Genomic DNA, 21,655 nt, shown 5'->3' with positions numbered 1-21,655 from the left:
TATTTTTATTTATTATCACAAAAATAAACTTCTAACTATGCTTCGTGCGATGGCATAGGCAAACATTCTCGTTTTATCTTCATTTTCAATGTTTAACTTATTAGCCATCTAATAGGTGGTGCCACCATCCCATTTGGTGGCACGTAAACCACGTAAGCGCTATTTCGCTAAACTATAAGACGCTACCTACAACGAACGTTTGCTGCATGGCAGCGTCATTCCCTTAACCTACGCTATCACGCTAACGCTAAACTATAACTGTCTTATGTTTAACATACGCAACATAGTTTTCAAGTTCTCAAATTTGTACGAGTTCATGAGATTCTGTAATTGTCTTATAGCACTAAAAGGCAACTGCATGAGTTAGCGTGTTAGGACATGTGGGAGCATCGCTTGGCTTGCTTCTTCGTGAGAACAAAATATGGGGGAGTCGTATTATATTATATTCAATATTTTCAAAAGGTGAAGGGACGGCACGTGTGCTACTCTTTCACGTCTTGTCTTGGTAAGTATTCTTATACAACAGAACTGGCTGGATATATTGGAGTAGTGCTAGTATTGTCCTAGGTCAGTTCGCCAAAGCACCTGTGTAGAAAAGCTAATGATTAATTCAGGCCACAAGTGGCTTTCATGTAATCAATAAAGCAACTGTATCTGTTGTGGAAACTGGCACTGCAGCTTTTTCTCTAATCACGTAATCATTGATGGCAAGGATAGGTGAGGACGCTGCATTCTTCAGCACGAGCGTTTCCACATCTCCATAGTGAAAACATATATGTATCATTGTATAGAGTTTGTATCATAAAATACTGACAGCACACCGGTAAAGCCTCCCAAGTTGTTAAAAGGCCGCTGCCATTGTTTGGTGGTTACTGTGCTTGGCTGCTGACCTGAGAGACGCGAGTTCAAATCTCGGCTGCAGCAGTCACAGTTTGATGTGGAAGGAATGTCGTAGGCCCATGTGTGATGTCAGTGTACACTACCCAGGTGGTAGAAATTATTCCAAGCCCTCCACTATAGTGTGTTTCATAGCCTTAGCTGCTTTGACCCTATAAACCAAACCAAACCATCTACGTGGTAAGAGACTTCAGGACATGTCCTTTTGTTGTCCTTGCTGGTGCACCTAACCAGCAGACAGTGAGGAGGCCCTACAAATGCATTGCACTTAGAATGCTCTTGGATGATGCAGTGGGTGGAGAACTGTTTGAATTACTTTGGGGTTACCGGTATTTTTGTGTTCATTTGTCCTTTCAGCCGGCTGGTAGCGGCAGCACCAGGTTAGGTTTGAAGGTGAATGAACTTGAAAGCAATGGCGATGGCGATGATGGCCATGAGAGGGAATACCAGTGTCCATATAGTATGTATACCACTGACCCTTTTTTTTACCTCGTTCTCCTTCTTTCTTTTATCTCCCTATCCACATTCCTCTTTCATTCCCCCTGCGGGGTGTAGTTCCGAGCGTGAGGATGTTGTGACGCCTATACTCTGCAAATTTGTATTAACTGTGCTCTTCTTTTTGTGACTAAGAGTTTTGCTTATCTGGTTGCTTGTTGAGCTTTGATGAACAGATAAAACCAATATTATGTAAAGGCGGCACAGCATTTCTGGCTCCTAATCGATATTTCAATGGGTAACATTGAATAACCCTGCCACTTTTATCAAAAAAAAAAAAATGGCAGCTTGCATGTTGGAGGAACTCTCAAGATAATTTGAACATTGTAGTCAAGCTAGCAAGCTTTGTACTGAAGGTAGTCATTAGCACCTACGTTATTTCTCTTGTGCGCCCTTGTTTCACCATTGCTTTTATCTGTGAACCAGAATGTTAAAATTCTGTGGTGTTGTGAGATGAAACAATATGATTTTGAGGCAGGCAATAGTGAAATACAAAATTAATTTTGACCACCTGGGCCTAATTGTTGTGCATCAAAGTCAACAACATGCACTGGCACTTTGGAATTCAGTCTCCATTGAAATATGACTTGATTGAGGGTGGAAATATGTAAATCGATACGCCTTTGCTTCTAGATTTAATATGGTTTATCTCTCGCACTTGCTGACTTCTCTTAGCTACAGGCTTAGTTGCTAGTTGTTCATTTGCACATCACTAGATTTAACTTTTTTTCCAACCTTGTAGTTAAAGCTAGAAAATTAGCTGCCAGACCAGTGCCTATCAGGTGGCTTCTTCTTTTTTCTTGTCTTTTTTTGCACCTTTTCTCCACAAATTGCAAGAGGGTGAGTTCACTGACTGGAAGTGAAAGCAATTCCTTAGGGCTGCAGAAATGCTTTATCTTTGTTTCCTTGGTGTTGGTGCTGAGTGTTCCCAACCTTATTACCAGCCACTGGCTGGAAATAAACATTGAGCCTTGCCTCACAGGTCAATTAAGAGTGATAATTGCGATTGAGCACTTAGAAAAGTAGTGCCATCTTTTCTTGAAAAATTCGTGTAACAAGATGTACGTTCAAGTGTTTCATGAAACTGACAATGGCCATCATGAGGACCTACCTGATCAAGTCTTGTTAATGCTCTATCGGGACAGATGCAGTTAATCATGCATGTGATGTCTCACTTTATTTTGTCAGGCACATGCAGCTTGATTTCTGGGTTCCATTTGTGCAGCTGTTTGTGCTGGTTTTCCAGTTTGTTGTAAAGCTCTAACACTCTAAAAAAAATTGAGTATTTGGGGAGTGTTTCTGCCACACAATAATAATCGTCATGTACTTCGAGTACTTCCCTTGTATTATCACCACGGTTCCGGTAGTTCGCGATCGCGAACGACTTGTGCATTATCAGTGTGACGTAGCATTATTGACAGAAAAGTGGCCAGCGCCGGGTTTTCAAGAAAGGAAACGTGAGCAAGTCAGATGACAGTTATTGTTGTGTAGCAAAACTATTCCCCGAATAGTCTATTTTTTCTCAGAGTGAAGGTGGTGTCGGCGGCCATTGTGTACCGAAGTAAGGCATTAGTGTGTTTGTAGAAATGCAATGCATATATCTGGGACATTATTTAAAACTGTTGTAGCTTCGACATCAGCCTCCTCATTACGCCACAGTGAGCAGGTATCCACGGGATGCTACATGATATAAATTTTTGTTATCGATGTGGAGAAGCTCTGCATTTTCTATAGGTAAAGTATGATACGGGCCGTAGCATGTCAAGGGGAGAGGGGGAGAGACATATTGTTCAAGGACCCTACCAGGACATTATAGAGCTTTGAATAGGGGCCACAAAGAAATATTGTCAAGGCCAGTGCTCATGCGCAAGACCCAAACAGTGTTTGGGTCATGCGCCTGCCCCAGAAGTTTTGGGTCAGACTAACGGGCAGCACCCAGTGGAGTGACGGCTCTCGACCAAGACTGAAGTGACAGAGAATAGGGGGAGTGTCCACAGCGCTGCAGACCCTATTCGAAAACTATTCGCTCCTGCTTGACCCAAAGCGTCCATATGCAAGGAGCGTTGGCGCCCCAAACTTTTGGGGCTCCTATTTGACATCTTCCTATTAAGTGTATGTGTGTTTGTAGGGGTGTCGGCATCGGCATGCGCAGGGTTGTCCTTCAGGGGTAGGCAAAGGTTCACCGCAGCGCCTCTCGTCTCTATTATGTCAATGTATAGGACAGGCTTAGCACCCCCCCCCCCCCCCCCTAGTAGGTGACTAAAAAAAAGCAGTCCCCCCCCTTTCCCATGCGCACGCCTGTAGGTCTGTAGGTGTGGGTATCATTTGTAGCGTAGTGTAGAGATCATTGAGCAAAGCTTTAAATAGGGTGGCAATGACAATGATGACTTGTAACTAGTGGTGGATCCAGAGCGAGGGCGGTAAGAGTGATCGCACCCCCTCGCCAAATCCTGTACGTGTCACAGCCCCCTACCCTTCCTTCGGTGCTTGTCGAGCGTTTTTCACCAATTGGGACCATTATATGAGCAAAAACGAACAGTAATGATGCTATGATCGGCTGAGATTGGGTCAATTTGATGATACCATGATAGCAACCACAAAAATTCAGCAGATCCCCAATACCTGGTAATCTAGGTTATGCGAAGCATGTGAAGGGAAAGTGACCGTGTTGCCATTTTTTTTTATTGAGCGACGCATCATGAAATGATGCTAAATATATCTACAAATGTTGCCCGCACAGATGTATGTTAAAGAGTGTCAGATGTTTATATTGTCACAAAGGCACAGGGACGCAGGCACAAAAGCAGGGCGTTTACTTTCGTGACCAAAGGCCAAAAGCACGAACACCAGAGCACGCGCCCACAGAACTACTTCGTTATCCTCCTCAGAGGTTGGCCACTATAGTTGCCAGTCTACCTTGCATCAATTCCCCCCTTTCAAGAGCGACCGTCCCGGTCGATTGACTAAGATGCTAGAGATGGCCATAAAAAAAGATGGTGACATCAACGAAAAAAAAAAAAACACATAAGCCCGCGCTGTTGTGGATAATAAAAAGTTCTAACAGTTCATAACTCGCAAGCATAGTACGGTTTCATCCGTACTACATGGACTACTTCTGGACGTGGACGTCTTCGGTTTAAACTGGTATCCGAGCTTTGAGGAACTACCCCGTAATTCACGTCACTGAGGCAGCGCACAGCTTCGTAAGGGCCAAAGTAGCGTCGCAATTTCATCCGTACTACATGGACTACTTCTGGACGTGGACGTCTTCGGTTTAAACTGGTATCCGAGCTTTGAGGAACTACCCCGTAATTCACGTCACTGAGGCAGCGCACAGCTTCGTAAGGGCCAAAGTAGCGTCGCAATAGCTTCTCCGAAAGCCCACGATGTCGAACTGGTGTCCACAACCACACATAGTAACCTGGTTGATAGTGGACATTCCTTCGGCCTTGGTTGTACAGCGAGCGTCGACATCTTGCTCCGTGCGAATGCGGTTCCGTGCAAGCTGGCAGGCTTCCTCGGCTTTCTCAACGAAGTCGTCAACGCTGTCATTTCCGCTGGTGTCCTGGTGTACGGGGAGCATAGCGTCTAACGGTGTTGTGACGCGACGGCCCTAAACAAGCTCAAATGGTGTTAGGTCTGTGGTCTCTTGCACAGCAGTGTTATAAGCAAATGTGTTGTACAGCAAAATTTCATTCCACATTTTGTGCTCTACATCAACATACATAGATAGCATGTAAGTCATTGTTTTGTTTAACCGCTCCGTCAAGCCGTTGGTTTGGGGATGATAAGCTGTTGTTTTCCGGTGGTTCGTGTGCGTCAGCTTGGTGACTTGTCGCAATAACTCTGCCGTGAATGCTGCACGATCGGTTATGAGAACGGCAGGTGCACCATGACGCAAAACAATGTCGTGGACAAAGAATCTGTCGACTTCAACTGCTGTTCCACTAGGCACAGCTTCGGTTTCTGCATAGCGAGTCAGATAGTCAGTTGCGACGATTATCCACTTATTTTCTGAGGATGACGTAGGGAATTGACCAAGAAGATCCGTTCCCACTTGCTGAAACGGTGCTCAAGGTGGATTTAAAGGTTGGAGGAAGTCGGCGGGCTTTGCGGGTGGAACTCTACGCCACTGACAGTCACGGCAGTTGCGGACATAGCGCTGAACGTACGAATACAGCTGTGGCCAATCGTACCTTTGTCGGATGCGCGCTAATGTCCTAGCAAAGCCTAAGTGACCGGCAGAAGGATCGTCGTGGCACGCCTGCAAAACTTCCTCACGCAGTGCCATTGGAACGGCGAAGAGAAAAGTTTCCTGGCTGCTCTCAAGATTTCTCTTGTAGAGAACATTGTTCCGCAGGCAATACGATGTTAGTCCACGTGAGAGCCGGCGTGGGACAATGACGTCTTCTCCTTAAAGATGCTGGATGACAGGTAGTACTCAGGGTCCTCACGTTGAAGCTCAGCCATCCGAACCACATCAACGATGCCAAGAAACAGTAAATCGTGTTCAGTGTCAGATGACGTCGAGGAAATGGGAGCACGAGACAGGCATTCAGCATCTGTGTGCTTATGTCCTAATCGGTAGACCACCGTTATGTCGTACTCTTGAAGGCGAAAGCTCCAGCGGGCGAGGTGGCCTGATGGGTCCCGTAGATTGGCAAGCCAGCAGAGCGAATGGTAGTCACTGACTGCTCGAAATGGCCGGCCGTATAGGTAGGGTCGAAACTTGTTAATGGCCCAAACGACTACTAGGCACTCTTTTTCGGTGGTAGAGTAGTTAGCATCTGCTTTTGTGAGACTGCGGCTCGCGTAAGCGATCACACGCTCTGCGCCGTCCTGCCATTGAACGAGAATGGCTCCGATTCCTACGTTGCTGGCGTTCGTGTGAATCTCAGTGTCGGCAATATCGTCAAAATGTGCCAGCACTGGAGCTGTCTGCAGTCGATTGCGTAACTCTACGAAGGCTTGTTGTTGTTCTTCCATCCATACGAAGGGCACATCTGACCGCGTCAGTCTTGTAAGAGGTTCCGCAATTTTTGAAAATCCTTCGAGAAAACAGCGGTAGTAAACACAGAGTTCGAGGAATCGCTGAAGAGCCTTCTTGTCTAAAGGACGAGGGAAATCTGCAACGGCAGCCAACTTCTCCGGATCTGGTCGAACACCCCCCGGGGCTCACCACGTGGCCGAGAAACTTGAGTTCCTGATAGCCAAAATAGCACTTTTCGGGCTTGATAGTAAGGTTTGCTCTCTTTATTGCAGTGAGGACACTTTTTAGCCTTGAAAGATGTTCGTCAAACGTGCTTGAAAACACGACATCATCCAAGTATACAAGACAGATCTGCCACTTTAGTCCAGCAAGTAAAGTGTCCATCATGCGTTGAAATGTGGCGGGAGCAGAACAGAGACCGAAAGGCAGCACTTTAAACTCGTAGAGCCCGACGGGAGTGACGAATGCGGTTTTTTCACGGTCGCCCTCGTCAACTTCTAATTGCCAGTACCCTGACTTGAGATCTAATAACTTGGCATGGCGTAGACGGTCTAAGGCATCATCAGTCCGTGGCAGAGGGTAAACGTCGTGTTTTGTGACTTTGTTAAGCCGTCGGTAGACGACGCAGAAGCGTAGTGTGTTGTCTTTTTTTCTTTACTAGGACAACAGGTGACGCCCACGGACTGGTCGAGGGTTGAATGACGTCATCATTCAGCATTTCTTGTACTTGACGCTTAATCGCCTCTCTTTCTTTCGGGGACACTTGGTATGGATGTTGGCGAAGAGGCCGTGCCGACTCCTTGGTAACAATGCGGTGTTTTGTAACGGTAGTACGTTGAACTTTAGATGCTGTGGATAAGCAGTCCGAGAATTCTGTCACAAGGTTCAGCAGCCGCTCTTTTCGTGAATTTGGCAAATCTGGATTAACGTGAATGCGGCTGCCCAGGTCAGCACAAGATTTTGCATGCGGTGAAGTCGTACCCAATGCGCTGACATCGGAAAGTCAGCAATTTCACTGAGGAAAGCGACGGTGGTGCCTCTAGGGACGTGCTGAAACTCATTGCTGAAGTTGGTCAGCAGGACTCGAGAGCATTTATTCTCCACCCAAGCAAGGCATCGGGCTATGCAGATGTTTCGTTTGAGCAGTAGCAGGATATTTGCCTCTGCAATACCTTCATAGTCATTGAATTCATCGAAAACGTCGCAGGTTACCAAGGTCAACACGCTATTCTTCGGCGGTAACGTGAGGTCATTGTCGACAATTCTCAAAGCATTGACGTAACTGTCGTGAGGTTTGCGCGCTAAAGCGTGTGGCGTAGAAAACGTCATCTGTGACTCTTGCAAGTCAATCACGGCTCCGTTATCGTGTAGAAAGTCCAGTCCGAGAATCAGGTCCCTCGAGCAACTGGGCAGTATTACAAATTCTCCGAGATACATAAATCCGTGAATACTGACTCGCGCTGTGCACCGTCCCACCGGAGTGAGAAGTTGGCCTCCTGTCATACGTATCTGTGACCCAGCCCACTGGGTAGAGACCTTCTTCAGCCTGCAGGCAAGACCCATGCTCGTAACGGACGTGTCTGCTCCAGTGTCAATTAGTGCCATTACTTCTTCGTCGTCCACGGTAACCGCAATGTTTGATGTCACTACTGTTCGTACCACGTTCAACTGCGTCGCTGTCGTCGTAGTGGAAGATCTTCCGTAGAGTCGGCGTCAGTGGCCTCACCTCCGGAGGTTGCTGAACTCAGTTTTCCCGACTTGCAGGACTGGGTGAACGGCATCCTGGAGCGCCGCGTGAGTATGCTGGGCTCGGTGACCTGTAGCGAGCAGGCGACAATGAGCGGGGCTCATGCGACCAATGTTCGATACTGCGTCGATTAAAGATGAAGCTCTCTATTTCCAGCGGTCAATCGCCAAGTCGTGGACGAGGGGCATTAGGCGAAAATCCACGGAGACCCACACGGCGGTATGGACATGTTCGGTAGACGTGTCCGGCTTCCCCGCACTGGAAACAAAGGGGCCTCTGGTCTGGTGTATGCCAGATGTCACTCTTCCTCGGTCGTGCTTCGACGATCAACGGCGGGCTGCGAGGACGGAAGGAAGCCTACCTCCATTTACTCAGCGCGTCGCTCATTGGGATAAAACACGCTGGGTGAACTGCGCGACGGAGGACGTCGCACTGCTTCCGCGTAGCTCATTTCGACACATTGCCTCTGTTGTGGCGCCTCGAACTGTGGGGGAGTGTGAACGGCTTGCCGTAGCTCGGCGCGTACCATCTTCGCAATGGAGAGCTGCTCTACAGGTGAAGCAGTCACTTGCATCTTTTGTAGCTCCTCCTTAATGAGAGCTCTGATAAGCTCTCGCAATGCGCTGATGTCATTGCCGAGAGTGACAGAAGTGACCTCACTTGGATGTACACCTTGGTTATACTCCCTGGCACGCTGTTGAAGGGCCCTCTCTATGGCAGTGGCTTTCTCATGGAGCTCCGCAAGTCTCGCGGGTGGGTTTCGAATCAGGACTGCAAAAATCTCTTCTTTAACACCACGCATTAAGTGACGGACTTTCTTGGATTCGGTAATAGAGGGCTCCGAACGCCTGAAAAGCCGATCCATGTCCTCTATGTAAGTCGTCACCCTTTCGTTAAGGCCTCGAACCGTTGCCTCTATAGCACGCTCCGCTGTCTCTTTCCTATCCTCTCGGGCAAAGGCCTTGAGGAACTGCCGGTGAAACTCATCCCATGACGTAAACGTTGCTTCATGGTTCTCAAACCACGTTTTCACAGTGTACTCGAGAAAGCAGTACACATAGCGTAGCTTACGCTCTAGGGTCCAATCGTTGATGATGGCGACACGGTCGAAATGCTCGAGTTAGTCGTCGGCATCTTCAAAAGCAGCTCCGTGAAATGTCTTCGGCGTCTTGGGCTGGTTGACAACCAGGTGTGCTGGTGCTGGCGCGGTGACGTTAGGTGGTGCTTGATTCATAGTCCTCTGACGTTCAGGCAGCAAACCGTGCTGTGGCTCGAGTGCCTGGAGACTACGGCTGGAACGTACGTGCACAGGGGTAAGCTTGGCTGAGCTACTCGATGGGCTTGCGTCAGGAGTGCTCTCTGGGGACCGTATCATCTACCGTATCCCGCACTTCCACCAGAAAATGTCACATAGGCACAGGGACGCAGGCAGAAAAGCAGGGCGTTTACTTTCGTGACCAAAGACCAAAAGCACGAACACCAGAGCACGCGCCCACAGAACTACTTTGTTATCCTCCTCAGAGGTAGGCCACTATAGTTGCCAGCCTACCTTGCGTCAATATAACCAGTTTGCACTTGCGCAAAGATGCCTACTGGAACATGTGTATTTGCAACACCAAAAGCTGATATGAAGCGCTGATGCTCGCGAAGATGCTGGACCTGGACAGTGCTAAATAAATCAACTTCAGCGCATGGCACCTAACCACAATTGACGTTAACCCTACGTGATGGCTGTATCAAAGGTGTACATATGTAATGTTTATAAAATTGGGTTGGTAGCACTGCAACCACTATTGCTGTTTCACAAAGATTAGTGTCTGTTTGAAAAGTAGTTCCGAGACCTGGCAAGCTCTGTGGTAGAATGCTTCATTGCCATGCAGAATGGTTTGGTTCGATTTCAGCTGGAACCCTGACAATTGTTCTATGCCTCTGTTGGGTCGACGATACCGATATCGGGTATTTCTTAGTGCCCACGCGTGAAAATTGCCCATGTGTGTTCTCGTCATTCCTGGGTAGCTACCAAGTGTCAATCACCTGTGGCACATGCCCGCATACCTGTGGCACATACCTGCCCTTGGGTATGTGCCACTTCCTGGCGGGATGTGGTTGACAACGTACGCGAGGGGATTGTGACATTATTCATGTCTTGATCAGCGTGTCATTTTCGTGAAACCATCTTACCATCCCATGCTAATTTTGGTTCACGCTGGGTGACCCCGAGAGCACCGAAATAGATAGATAGATAGATACATAGATAGACAGACACAAACAGGCAGATAGATAGATAGATGCGCTTAAGGTCGCGGAAATTCGCTATTTAAAAACGAAAGTGCAAAGTCCCCCCACCCCCCCCTTTCGTGTGGTTTTACCTTTCCTTCCTCCGTGGGTTTTACACTTATGTGCGGATTGGTAATTCCGCCCTTGTACATCCGTGGAAGTGTCCCCGTAAAGCCCTACATAGGCGTGCGCACCAGGGGTGGGTGGCCGCTTCCCTGGAGAGGGTAGCGCAATGTCAGCCCTTAGAGAAGTAGAAAGGGGGTCTCTGCAACTCGAAAGGGGAGGGCGCATAATTGGACCCAGATATTGACTTCGCCCCCCCCCCCCCCCCCGAAGGTTAAACTCTGCGCACTCGTACGCCTGTGAAGTCCTATATGGCATTCAGCCGTGGGTAAAAGTTCTAACCACGTGGAGTGAAAGAGTGGTTATAACGCGCCGTAGGTGTGCTCCAAGGAATTTAAAAGTCGCTTGAACATCGGTTTTCGCTAGCGTGCCAGGCACTGCGCCGTGTCGCCTGTAGGCAGACAGAAATTAGGTGCCTTCTTCCTTTTCCTCATGAAACACTAACAACAACAGCAACGGTGCCAGCTGGCCTAAAACGAAACTACAGCAGTGCTATCGTATATTAAAATAAAGGCAAATCTGAGTGGTCAAACGCCGTCTTTCATTCTGTCCACTAAGTTGATTGATTTATTGTTTCTTTTAACCTGGAGCGACCCCTCACGGGTCACCAAATTTTTAATTTTTTCGCTACACTTCCCCGAGTTGCCGACTTTGTCGCTTCGATCGCTCGCCGGTGTGCTCGCTCCTTTCATGAACGACAAGAGAAGGAGAAGCATATATTGCCGGTTTCGCACGGTTTCGCAGCCCGGCATTTAATCCGTCGTCGCGGAGTAGTGTAACGGCACAGTGTAGCCTTCGTTGCCGAGGGAGTAGCCATCTCTACCTGTACCGAAGCGGCGCTGATCGAGGCAGGTAAGTGCATAGTAGTACGACTGTCGTGTCAACGTCAAATGCGCCTTGTCATGTGCGGTCATTGACTTCCATTGCACCGGCGCCAAGTATTCGTCTCTCGTCAATACAGCAACTCGATCAATGAGCGCGAGCCAACGATAAACCACTCAAGATCAACCTGAAACAAAAGGATCTATCTGTGCAAAAAGTTTGCTTCGGAAGTACCGTTTTGCTGACGTGATCGTGATAGAAGTGGAAAATAGGAGTCCTTGTCAAGCTCCACACCTGCCAATTTGAAGCGGTAGCCTTGGCACGTTGCAGGATGTGATAAGGCGCCGATTTCTCATTTTCTTTCTCCCGGTGCCGCACGCCTTATACAAAGAGCGTAGCACCCCGCAAGTAGCATCATCGGTGTCGCCACGACTCGACGCCTGCGAGAGTATCTTCGAGCGAGTTTGCGCTGAAATAACCGTCTGTTACTTATGGATTTCATAGGTCAACATTCCCGAAAGCACCAGAACATTTTCGTTTGATTATTTTGTGCAACCGCTAACGACAGGAAACGGTCGGGAACCAGCCAATCCCAGTCGAGGATTTCGATCCCGATCGGGACTCAATCGCGATCCGATCGTTCCCGCGTGATAACTAAATGACGAAAAGCCGCAGTCCCTGCTAGCAAGGCTGCCGCGTTATTTTCCTGCAGTTTTCGCTGCTTTCCAGACTTGGCTGAATGCCGAAGATAGGTCTTATCACGTAGCCTGTTGTCGCCGTGGGGCCCTAAGTATAAGCTTTGACACAGAAATGTCAAATAGTGGAAGCACAATCTTAGTTAGCTCTGTCACTGAGATCCACCTAAGAGGGAGCTAGAGTTTATTTGGAACTTCCATTGTCTCTGGTAGTAAGCAGTGTAAAAAACAAGATGGTCACACAGGAAAAAAAAAATAGACGAGAACAAGCACTGGCTTTCCGGTGAGATTTTTAATAGGAAATGAAAGATGTACATACACACCCAGCTGTACGGTGCATGCGTAAATAAAAATATTCACACCTTTTCTGCACGTCAGTCGTGCCACATATCAATGAAAGCGTGCGAACTCGAGCTTGTTGGTACACATTCACAGTGAAAAAAAAGGTACAGCACTATACAACGAAGGCAAAGAAGATATTGCTAGTCCTGTTTAGTATTTCTTGTTTTTGTTGTTTCATGAAGTTTTTTTTACTAGGATAAGAAAATTTTGTATCTTGGGATATGAAGTATGTGCCATCGGTGTGCATTGGTTTCTGAGCTAGAAACTTAATTACCTAGACTGAAGCTTTGTTCCAGTCCTTTGCAACAATTGGAACTGGTTCACAGAAGTGCATGAGAAGTTCGGAAATTGGCACACCGGAACACCAGAAATGAATTGCAAGGTGCCGATATGGTGCAGGCCTTGTTTCTGTTCGCTTAACTTACTCCATCCACCTAATATTGACAGGTGACAAGCTGCGTATGTGGATGGTATGTGGCACAATTATACCTTGGCAAAACGCATCTATGCTGGAACCCTGTGTCGTCTGCTCAGCCACTAGTGTGTGCACAACTGCACCAAGCCGGCACCTTTGGCATAGGGGGTGCAGGTAAATCGGGAACCAGCATTGCAGCTCTCCTGCACCTTTTGAACTGAAAGCCGTGGTTCAGAGGTCACCATTGCTGAACTGCTGAAATGAATGGCAAGGTGCAGCACCTCGTGAATTTTTTCAGGTGGTGCAGGTTAATCGAACGGCATTGTGTTCAGACATTACAGTTGGTCTGAATCTAGAGCAGAGATTCACAAGCTTGTTGGTCCCCAGGAACCCTGCTAGGCCCCATTAAGTGCCAAGGAACCACCCCCAATCACTTTTATGCAAGCAGTTTTCATTCAGTTCAAGCTACATTTACATGCAATTAATGCAAAAGCAAGGTTATATGAAACGTTCACTGACATGGAGCTGAACTCCCTTTCCTTGCATTAGTAAATCAACGCGAGGCTCAGTAACACTCACGGCCGTCAGCATGATAGCCGTTGGATTCAGCCGATTCCTCTGCCTATTTTTTCAGGTAGGCCTGAGAGGAGAATACCTGCTTACAAGCAAATGTTGTTGCAAATGCCTACAGCATGTCCATGGCCTTATCTTTAGCGCTGGTCTCCAAACAGGAGAAATACACATGGGGGTAATATAAGGCTTATGTGATTCAAGTGCAATAGCTTAATCTCCCGACCCGTTTTAGGAGTCTGGCTGGCTAGAAGCTGCTTGCGGGGTTTAATGTACAACTCGCGCATATCTCTTATGCACTAGAGATGTGATTGCTCTATGACACTAGGGCGTGAGTAATAGAGGTTCCTTAGATCGATTGCATCTCAGGTTTGCCGTCTGTGTGACTTAATGGTGCAAAAACAGGGAAAATTCATCGGGGGCTCGCGGAACCCCAGCGAAGAGGCTGCGGAACCCACTTAGAGGGACTGTCATTAAGAGTACCTCACTCCTACGTGCCTCGTAGGGATGTTGTGGTCTTGTTACACAATACTGTACCCAGAATTTAATTTTCTAATTTTCAAACCTGATACAATGTTTTGTATATCAAGGGAATGGTAACTGACTTGGGCAAAGAAAGCTCTTCAAAAGTTTGATATTGCTTTATGTACTTCTAGGTGTTTCTTATAGCAGCACATCGAAATGATAATATGATAGCACAGTGCCAGGCATAACAAATGGGAACAATGGGGCTTGGAAGAAAGCAAGACTGCTTAGTGGAATAGCACTGAAAAGAAGTGTACTTAAACTCTTAAATCTCATAATTTATTTATTTGCAGTAAAGAATACATAATTTTCTCATCAGGGAACAAACACTGAAGGCTAAAATACCTCATATAATGTGGTCTTTACACCCTGACCTATTGATAATATGGCCTGCAGCACTGGACGAAACTTGTTATATATTTCATAAGACCATCGACACTTTAAATCTCTTCAGAGGCACACTGCAATATGCGCTGAATCATAGATATTTTGAGGGGCGGATTTTTAATGGAGCCCAAGGCTCCATTAAGTTAGCTGTACTACATTAGCAAAGTTGTTACAGTTGTAACAACATAGCTACTAAAACAGCACAACAGGTTTTGGAGAAGGTAGTGGGCATCCCGGGAGTAAACATATCCAAACTGATGATTTGAATGGTAGACAGAGAGCATCTGTGAAATTGTAAAATATAGGTAGGTCTCACAGGCACGAACAAAGCTTCAGACTACAAAAGTTTCCTGTGTGGTCATACAGCTGTTTCAAGCTATCGTTTGTCTAGGGCTACTTATCAATATTGTACTAAGGCATGATGCATGCACTAACAACTGACCTAATCGAGCACTGGGCTAATAATACCACATTTTCCACAAGATTTCTACAAGATAACATATGTCGATTCTCAGCTACGGGAAAACTAAGCAGATGGGTGCTTATGTTTTAGTGCACGTTGGAGCACCCCAGGTGGTCAAAATTACTCTGGAGGCCTTCCCACTACAATGAGCCTTACAATCGTATCGTCTGTTTAGTGTGAAAAAGTCTAGAAGTAAGTCTTTTTAACCTCTAAAGTGACTCTTTTTGTGCGTGTCATGTTTTCTCCCTACACAAAACTTGCGTCTCCTGCCTGAACATGCACACTCAAATCTCGATAGAATGAAACCTCGATATAACAAAAGCTCAATATAACAAACCCAGAGTACTCTTGCAATAAACATAGTACTAGGAATATGCCTTTGCAACAAATTTTTAGGTATAACGAACTTATTTCATGTAATATGCTGATTTGTTATACTGAGGTTTGAGTGTATCTCCTCGTGTCCCTTTTTTTTTCTCATTTTTTGCACTGTAACACATACTTATTCTTCACTGACCTCTACGCAATGACCCTTAATTCCTGCAGGAGAAATGTCGGACGAGGTGTACTCAAACGAGACGCCGTTCTTGAAACTTGATTGCCGTGTCGCATTCGAGGGGCTCAGCGATCGGGAAAAGAAGTATGCTCACTACCTCAGCCGAGCGTCTTGGTTCGGTGGCCTCATCGTCCTCTTCCAGGTGTGTAGCTGCGGCCAATCTTTAACCATTCCTGTACTGAATTTTCGCACTGTGGGGGACTCACAACACCAGAGGTGTCTAAAGGAATGCTGACATGATAACAAATCTGAAATCTGAAACTGTTAATTTAACTATGCACTGTAGGTGTTAATTGAGGAAAGTGAGTTCCTAATGCATAAACAAAATTGATGAGAAAGGTGTAGCAAGGTTTCAATGACTATCCCACTCTCCGTAAATATCTCTGCGATTCTTTCCATACCAAGACTTCAATAAACTTCATTTGATTGATCTAAAGAACTGTTATGTAATTGCCATCATGTCATCGCTATCTTGTGGCCAAATAGCTTTTTGTCATAAATATTGTTGAGCTGCGTAGTGGGAAGGGACACTTTTGCACGAAAAATTTTCATGACTACCTTCTAGGCTGGTTCAAGAAAGGGTATTTATCGTTATTTTTTCACCAACATTATGGTGGTTTTATCATTGGACACCATTAATGAGACAAAAGGCATAAAGACATGCATGTAAAAACCTGCACTTTGGAGATGTTTAAAAGAATTAGAAAGCCGATTTGTGTATTCCTATTTCTTGTCATTTATATCTTGCTGCCTGCATGCACTTTGCATCCATTCCAGACATCTCGTGAGAGCCCACTCATCTTTTTGCTGCTTGAGCGCCTGTTCCGGGCACAGAACTTGGAATCGCTCAAAGCTTTGGCTCTGGAAAAGGCTGGCTTCGATGAGGGAGAGTTCAAGGTTGGTAGACATTGCCCTCTAAGGAGTGAAAGGCATGAGATATTATTGTTCTAGTGCAGTATCAATAGTTGGAAAACCAGAAAAAAGATGAGCAAGTCATTCCTAACTGGCATGTCGCACGCACAAGCTACCTTGTTCACTCTTTCGTAACACTCTTGAAAAAAGTTTTTATGTAATAGCTTTTATTTATTATCTTCAGTTTTGGAATGAGTCCTTTGCTGCATTTAGTAGTGCTGTAGCAAATCATTTCTTATGTTTTTAAGCGCTCATGTGGGAACCTTGTCTTGTCAAATGAAAAAAAAAATTCTATAGTTTATGCAGACTTATCGATATAAAACACCCGACTGTGCATTTTTATCTGCTTTTTTCTTCCTGTTGTGTTATTGTTTTCAAACTTGCTATTCTTAGGACTATTTACGGTTGTGCATGTGATCTGCAATACTCAAGGCAGAATAAATAACCACAGATCAGGATGTGGAATGATTGTATTTTCTCATCTATAGTCTGTGCAAAAATTGCAGAAAATTTAAAGCTGCAGTTAAGAAGGAAAATTGGCATTCGAGCTGGCTTCATCGCAGTGTTTCACAGCTATGCAAGAGAGCTGACTTCATGGCAATTCGCGGGCATCCTTTCTTTTTAAATGAGGGGCATTTAATAAGACAACACCGAGCATTCAGCAAGTGGAGCTTGCGCAGTGGGGGTGTGGACCTCTCCTCCGTACTCCTCTCTCTCAAATGCGGGCGATCTGTATATAAGCGGCGGAAGGCGCTTTCCGAATTCAGTCAAGGGCGTCTTTCCTTGGCTTTCGCTTTACTTGACTTGAGTAGATGCGATGGAACCAACAGTACCTTCAATCAGGAGTGGGGCATAACCCGACGCTTTTCCTTCATTCAATAAATAAGAATAATAAAGATGAAGTAACAATTGAGCATTCACAAACCATACCCATTTGCACAACATTTGCGCGATACCCCCACCACTCTGCGACGCATCTGCTCAAGTCCCCCTCCCCCTCTTCTTGTGGGAAGATGCGGGCGACATTTTTAAAAAAATATTTTTCCGTTGATCTATGATGTGGGTCCGTCTTGTACAAGAAAGAGAGAAAGAGGATCGTGTGCGGGAGAAAATACAGCTCATAAATATTATCCTTCTTGGAAGCTAACACCACGTCTGTCTACGCGCCACTCTTGTGCTTTTTTGTATTGTTTTTGCTAGAGTAGTATTTCAGAGTGGCTACCAACAAGCTTGGATTACACTACAAAACAGTCTCGCGTGACTGTTTGTAGCAGCCACGTGAGGCCTGAGCAGCCACGTGAGGCCTGAGCTTCGTAGTGTTTGTGACCACTGTAAGGAAAGACCCGGGATAAACTCTTGGCTAGCACAGAACACAAAAGCTTCTAGCAGTGAACTTGGTCTCCATTGTGCGCTGTTTAAGCGGTGCATTATCGTGTGTAATGAACAGGATTTTGCTAATAAAGCTTAGTTTTCAGGAATTATCCTTTCTTTAGTTTTCAAGGACACTGCTAGAAAAATTCAATAGCTTTCCCTTTTTATATTTTTTTCTTACAAACCTCATTTCACAGTTCTTTTTATATCTATGCATTGTTTTTATATTTCTATCAATTATTTCACTGTTGCAATTTTCTCGCTTTTATTCGCACCTTCATCACCCACTCATTCACCTGTTCAAACTTCATTGTTGTTTGTAGCCACCACAGAACTTTGTTAATGGCCACAGAATCATGTTTTGTATTTTTTTTTGAAGAAAAGAAAGCTTTAATATTGGTCATGTTCATTGCAATGAACCTTGAATGCATGAAAAATTTGAATTAATAAATATGATTGAAAGTTCATCCGGAAAATTTTACAGCTGTGTGCAAAACACATCAAACATCATTATAACAAAGGTGCACCTTACTGGAAAATATGTTTGTTATGTTTAAAAATTAATTATAAATACAAATTCCTAACACTGTATTCATTGCAAGACTATCATCTTACTTGCAAATAGATTTGTTATATTCAGAAATTAGTTATAAAGGTGTATTTCAAACACTATATCTAATGAAAGACCCGTGAAGACTTCGTTTTAACCGAAATTTGGTTATATCTGGGGTCATTATACCGAGGTTTTGGTGTACAGCTTAAGAGCCTCCATCTAGGTACGCCAGAACCTGTAGTCTATTTCACTGTTTTGTTATGTGACATTCGTTTTACTTGTTTACATTCAGGCCCTGCTTGTTTATGCTGCGGCGTTCTACTCCAACATGGGAAACTACAAAGGCTTTGGAGACAACAAGTTCATACCGGGCGTGGCAAAGGTAAGCTGAATTTTTTTGGATGTTGGGCACATTCTTTCTTATTCAGCGTTGTTCACTGTAGCCTGCCAAGGGTAGTTCTCCAGACCTATGTGTGAACATGGATTCCACTTTTTGTTGCTGGATACTGTTTAAATAGACATTCAAAAAATTGGGCCACTTAGATTAATGTTTATATTGTTTAGTAGGAACACATGGCAAAAAAAACATGCACTAGTTCAGACGAGCTCTAAACACTAAAGCTTTGTTTATTTGTAGGGCACATGAGCAGTTAAAAATGAAAAAGATAACAGCATTAAAAAAATAACAAAAAAGAATCTGTAAAAAGAAAAAAAGAATATGCCGGATTGACAGTGGCCCCTTCAGTTTTTCAATGTGCATCACCACATTACACTCTCGTACTGCGGCAGAGTTGTCTTTCAGGCTCTGGTACGGTCGCAAGTGGGTTTACTAAAAAAAATAGTTGTTCTAACCTGGAGATGATACGTGTGACGAAAGTGCGGGCTCTATTAATGCTGTTTCCGACATGAAATTAACGACAACAAGGATTCTTATTGTCGAAAATTTCACATGTTCTTGTCATATCGATGTCTATGAGGCAAATTTAGAACTCCAGACATGAAGAGAACCCACCCTTGACTGCCACATCAGATGGGCTTTCACAGAAGTTGAAAGAGGAGGAGAGGCTGAGAAAACAGCATCTTTGTCCTTCACATGTAATGTGTTATCGGCAACACTTTGGTTGCACCAAATCATGTATATGAGTACAATTCAGCCTCTGCGTTGTTTCCTCTTTGATAAAACAGCTATGAAACACCACCTCGTCAGTGCTTCATTCGAGTGGTGCTCACGAGTGGTGGCTGTGTGACGAGCTTGATCATGGCAGATGCGTAAAATACCGTAATTACTCGAATCTAACGCGCACCTTTTTTCCGGTTAAGCGAGTTCATAAATCGCATGCGCGTTAGAATCGAGTACGAACAAAAAAATTACGGTCAATCTATTGCCATCGCAAATCCAAAATGGCCGCCCCCTACGTGCGTTGGCATGGTGCGTCGGCTATTTCTGCCTATGTGTTTACCATGTGCGGCACTTCGTACGTGTGCTGAGAAGTTCGTCATCTAGTAGTGCATTAGCATCAACGACTTGGAAGGGCCGACTCCAAAAACTCGAGTGCACCACGATGCCGCTTTTAAAAGAAAAGTCATCGCGTGTGCAGAAACGGACGGAAATCGGGCCGCATCGTGGTCCTTCTCGAAACGTGCGTGCGGGACCGGCGGAAACAAAAGCAGAAGATTGTCGACAGCAAAGCTTCACGCAAAGGCTTCAGTGAACCACAGCAGGGTCTGTTTCCGCAAATTGAAGAGCTGCTCCGCGAGTATGTGCTTGAGGAGCGAGTGGCACAGCGGCCCATGACGACAGAACTGCTCCAAGTGCGGGCTATGCAATTAGTCTTAGAAAAAAGTCTAATGCGGAGCCTGTTTAAAGCGAGCAGGTGCTGGCTAATTAACTATATGAAGAGGAAAGGCTCTTCCCTCCGAAGGGGAACATGCATATGCGAAAACTTTTGCGGAGAAGTACGATGAAAAGCTGTACAGTTTTCAGAGGTTCGTCCTAAACTTGCGGCGCAACAACGGCTACCTGCTTGGGCAAATCTGGAATGCCGATCAGACGCCTCTTTACTTCGACATGCCTGGCACCACAACTGTCGAGAAGAAGGGGGCGAAGCAAGTTCGCGTGCTGACATCGGTCCACGGTAAAACTACAGTGACGGCAATGCTCTGTTACACGTCAGATGGGCACAAGCTTCGCCCGTACCTCATATTTAAATGGAAGACAATCCCGAAAGGAATCGTTTTTTCGAGTGGTGTAATCGTGCGGGCCAGCAAAAAAAAATGGGTGCGCGTTGCAATCGATGTCTTACTTTTTTTTTTTTTTTCGCGGTGGAAATCGGGTGCGCGTTACAATCGAGGCCGCGGTAGAATCGAGTAAATACGGTACCCATCCACGGTTTTTGGGGAGCCAGTGGGCGAAGTGACTCATTGCTCACAACCAAGCGCTTTCTGGCTTTTTTGCCTTTGTGTGCTTACTAGTGCAGTGAGTCGAGTTTGGCCTAGCCACGACTCGAAGTAAGCTCAGTTGCTTTGTGGTGGCCCCGGTAACCGATGTTTCAAAGTATGCTATGGTTGATCGCGAGTACATAAAGCCATCCCTCAATGATCTTTGTCACGAGCTCTGAAATTGTACTGCATAAAAGTCAGTGAAAGACGTGCATCGGTGATGTCCGTGACCAGCGCGGCGCACTAACGTAATCTGATGATTGAGCTTCTGTTAGCATCTGCCAAACTAAAACGTACATGGATTCTAATTGATAATCGTCACCTGAACGCAGAATTAGTGCGAATGTGGCACTAAGTAGCCGTAACCTCGCTGGTCACATAGCCGTATCACTAAGTAGCTGTTCACTCGGCAGCTGTGAGCAGATGCTCTCCTGGAGGAAAGAATGTACCAATAGCGAGGCATGCTGAAGTAACGTGGCAGATGCTACCGATCAAAGCCCTCTGAACAAACTTCAAACAATGGATTTTCGTAAGCTTCTTTCTGAATAGAGGACCTAGCTGGAGCAGGAATTCTGAACACGGAGGAATGGTCATTTTGATGAGCCCAAAGTGGCACCCGATTGCGCTGTTGCAAGAGCTCCTAAATATTATTGTGTTTTGTTAACAAGAAAGTGTTTTATGCTGGAGTCTACAAAGACATCAGTCATGTTTTTCCGTCATGGATATGACATCAAAAAGCAACGCGCTGCAACTTGTGCGTGGGCCTTTATGGTTTAAGCTTCTCAACAGCTATGAAAAACCCTGACCGAGCGACCGTCGGAGAGTCGCCAACGCAGCTATGTTCTTTGCCTTTTTCTTGTTGAAGTCGTGCAGCTTCCACATGCAGCAATGATGTTTCACCACCGACTACTCTCAGCGTGATGGCGCCAGCTTATTTAATAAAACTGCCGCAGTAGGCACTGAAGCTAGGCAACGATGTCGATGGGTGAAAGACGTGCCTTGTTGGAGCGAAACTGAGGTTTGCAGGATGTAGAACGCTGGCACACGTTCGCGGCTCAAGATATGAACCTGTGTGT

At 45.7% G+C, this 21,655-nt stretch overlaps 1 protein-coding gene across 2 annotated transcripts in view; it reads left to right on the top strand.

Annotated features, from left to right (window-relative positions):
* The window catches only part of DppIII (dipeptidyl peptidase 3), a 69,160-nt gene that overhangs the window by 8,764 nt on the left and 38,741 nt on the right, over window positions 1-21,655 (top strand). Inside the window, exons 5-8 of one of the 2 annotated variants that reach the window (XM_075895626.1) lie at window positions 1,255-1,357; window positions 15,295-15,446; window positions 16,082-16,201; window positions 18,433-18,522. In XM_075895626.1, the coding sequence (XP_075751741.1) occupies window positions 1,255-1,357; window positions 15,295-15,446; window positions 16,082-16,201; window positions 18,433-18,522 (465 nt within the window). Of the gene's footprint in view, window positions 1-1,254; window positions 1,358-11,191; window positions 11,382-15,294; window positions 15,447-16,081; window positions 16,202-18,432; window positions 18,523-21,655 lie in introns of those variants that run through there. The other variant, XM_037425347.2, reaches the window with a different exon arrangement.

This window comes from Rhipicephalus microplus, chromosome 5, assembly GCF_043290135.1.
Source record: "Rhipicephalus microplus isolate Deutch F79 chromosome 5, USDA_Rmic, whole genome shotgun sequence".
NCBI classification, from domain to species: domain Eukaryota; kingdom Metazoa; phylum Arthropoda; class Arachnida; order Ixodida; family Ixodidae; genus Rhipicephalus; species Rhipicephalus microplus.
The sequence above is the reverse complement of the archived record's forward strand: the minus strand, read 5'-3'. Positions and strand labels throughout refer to the sequence as shown.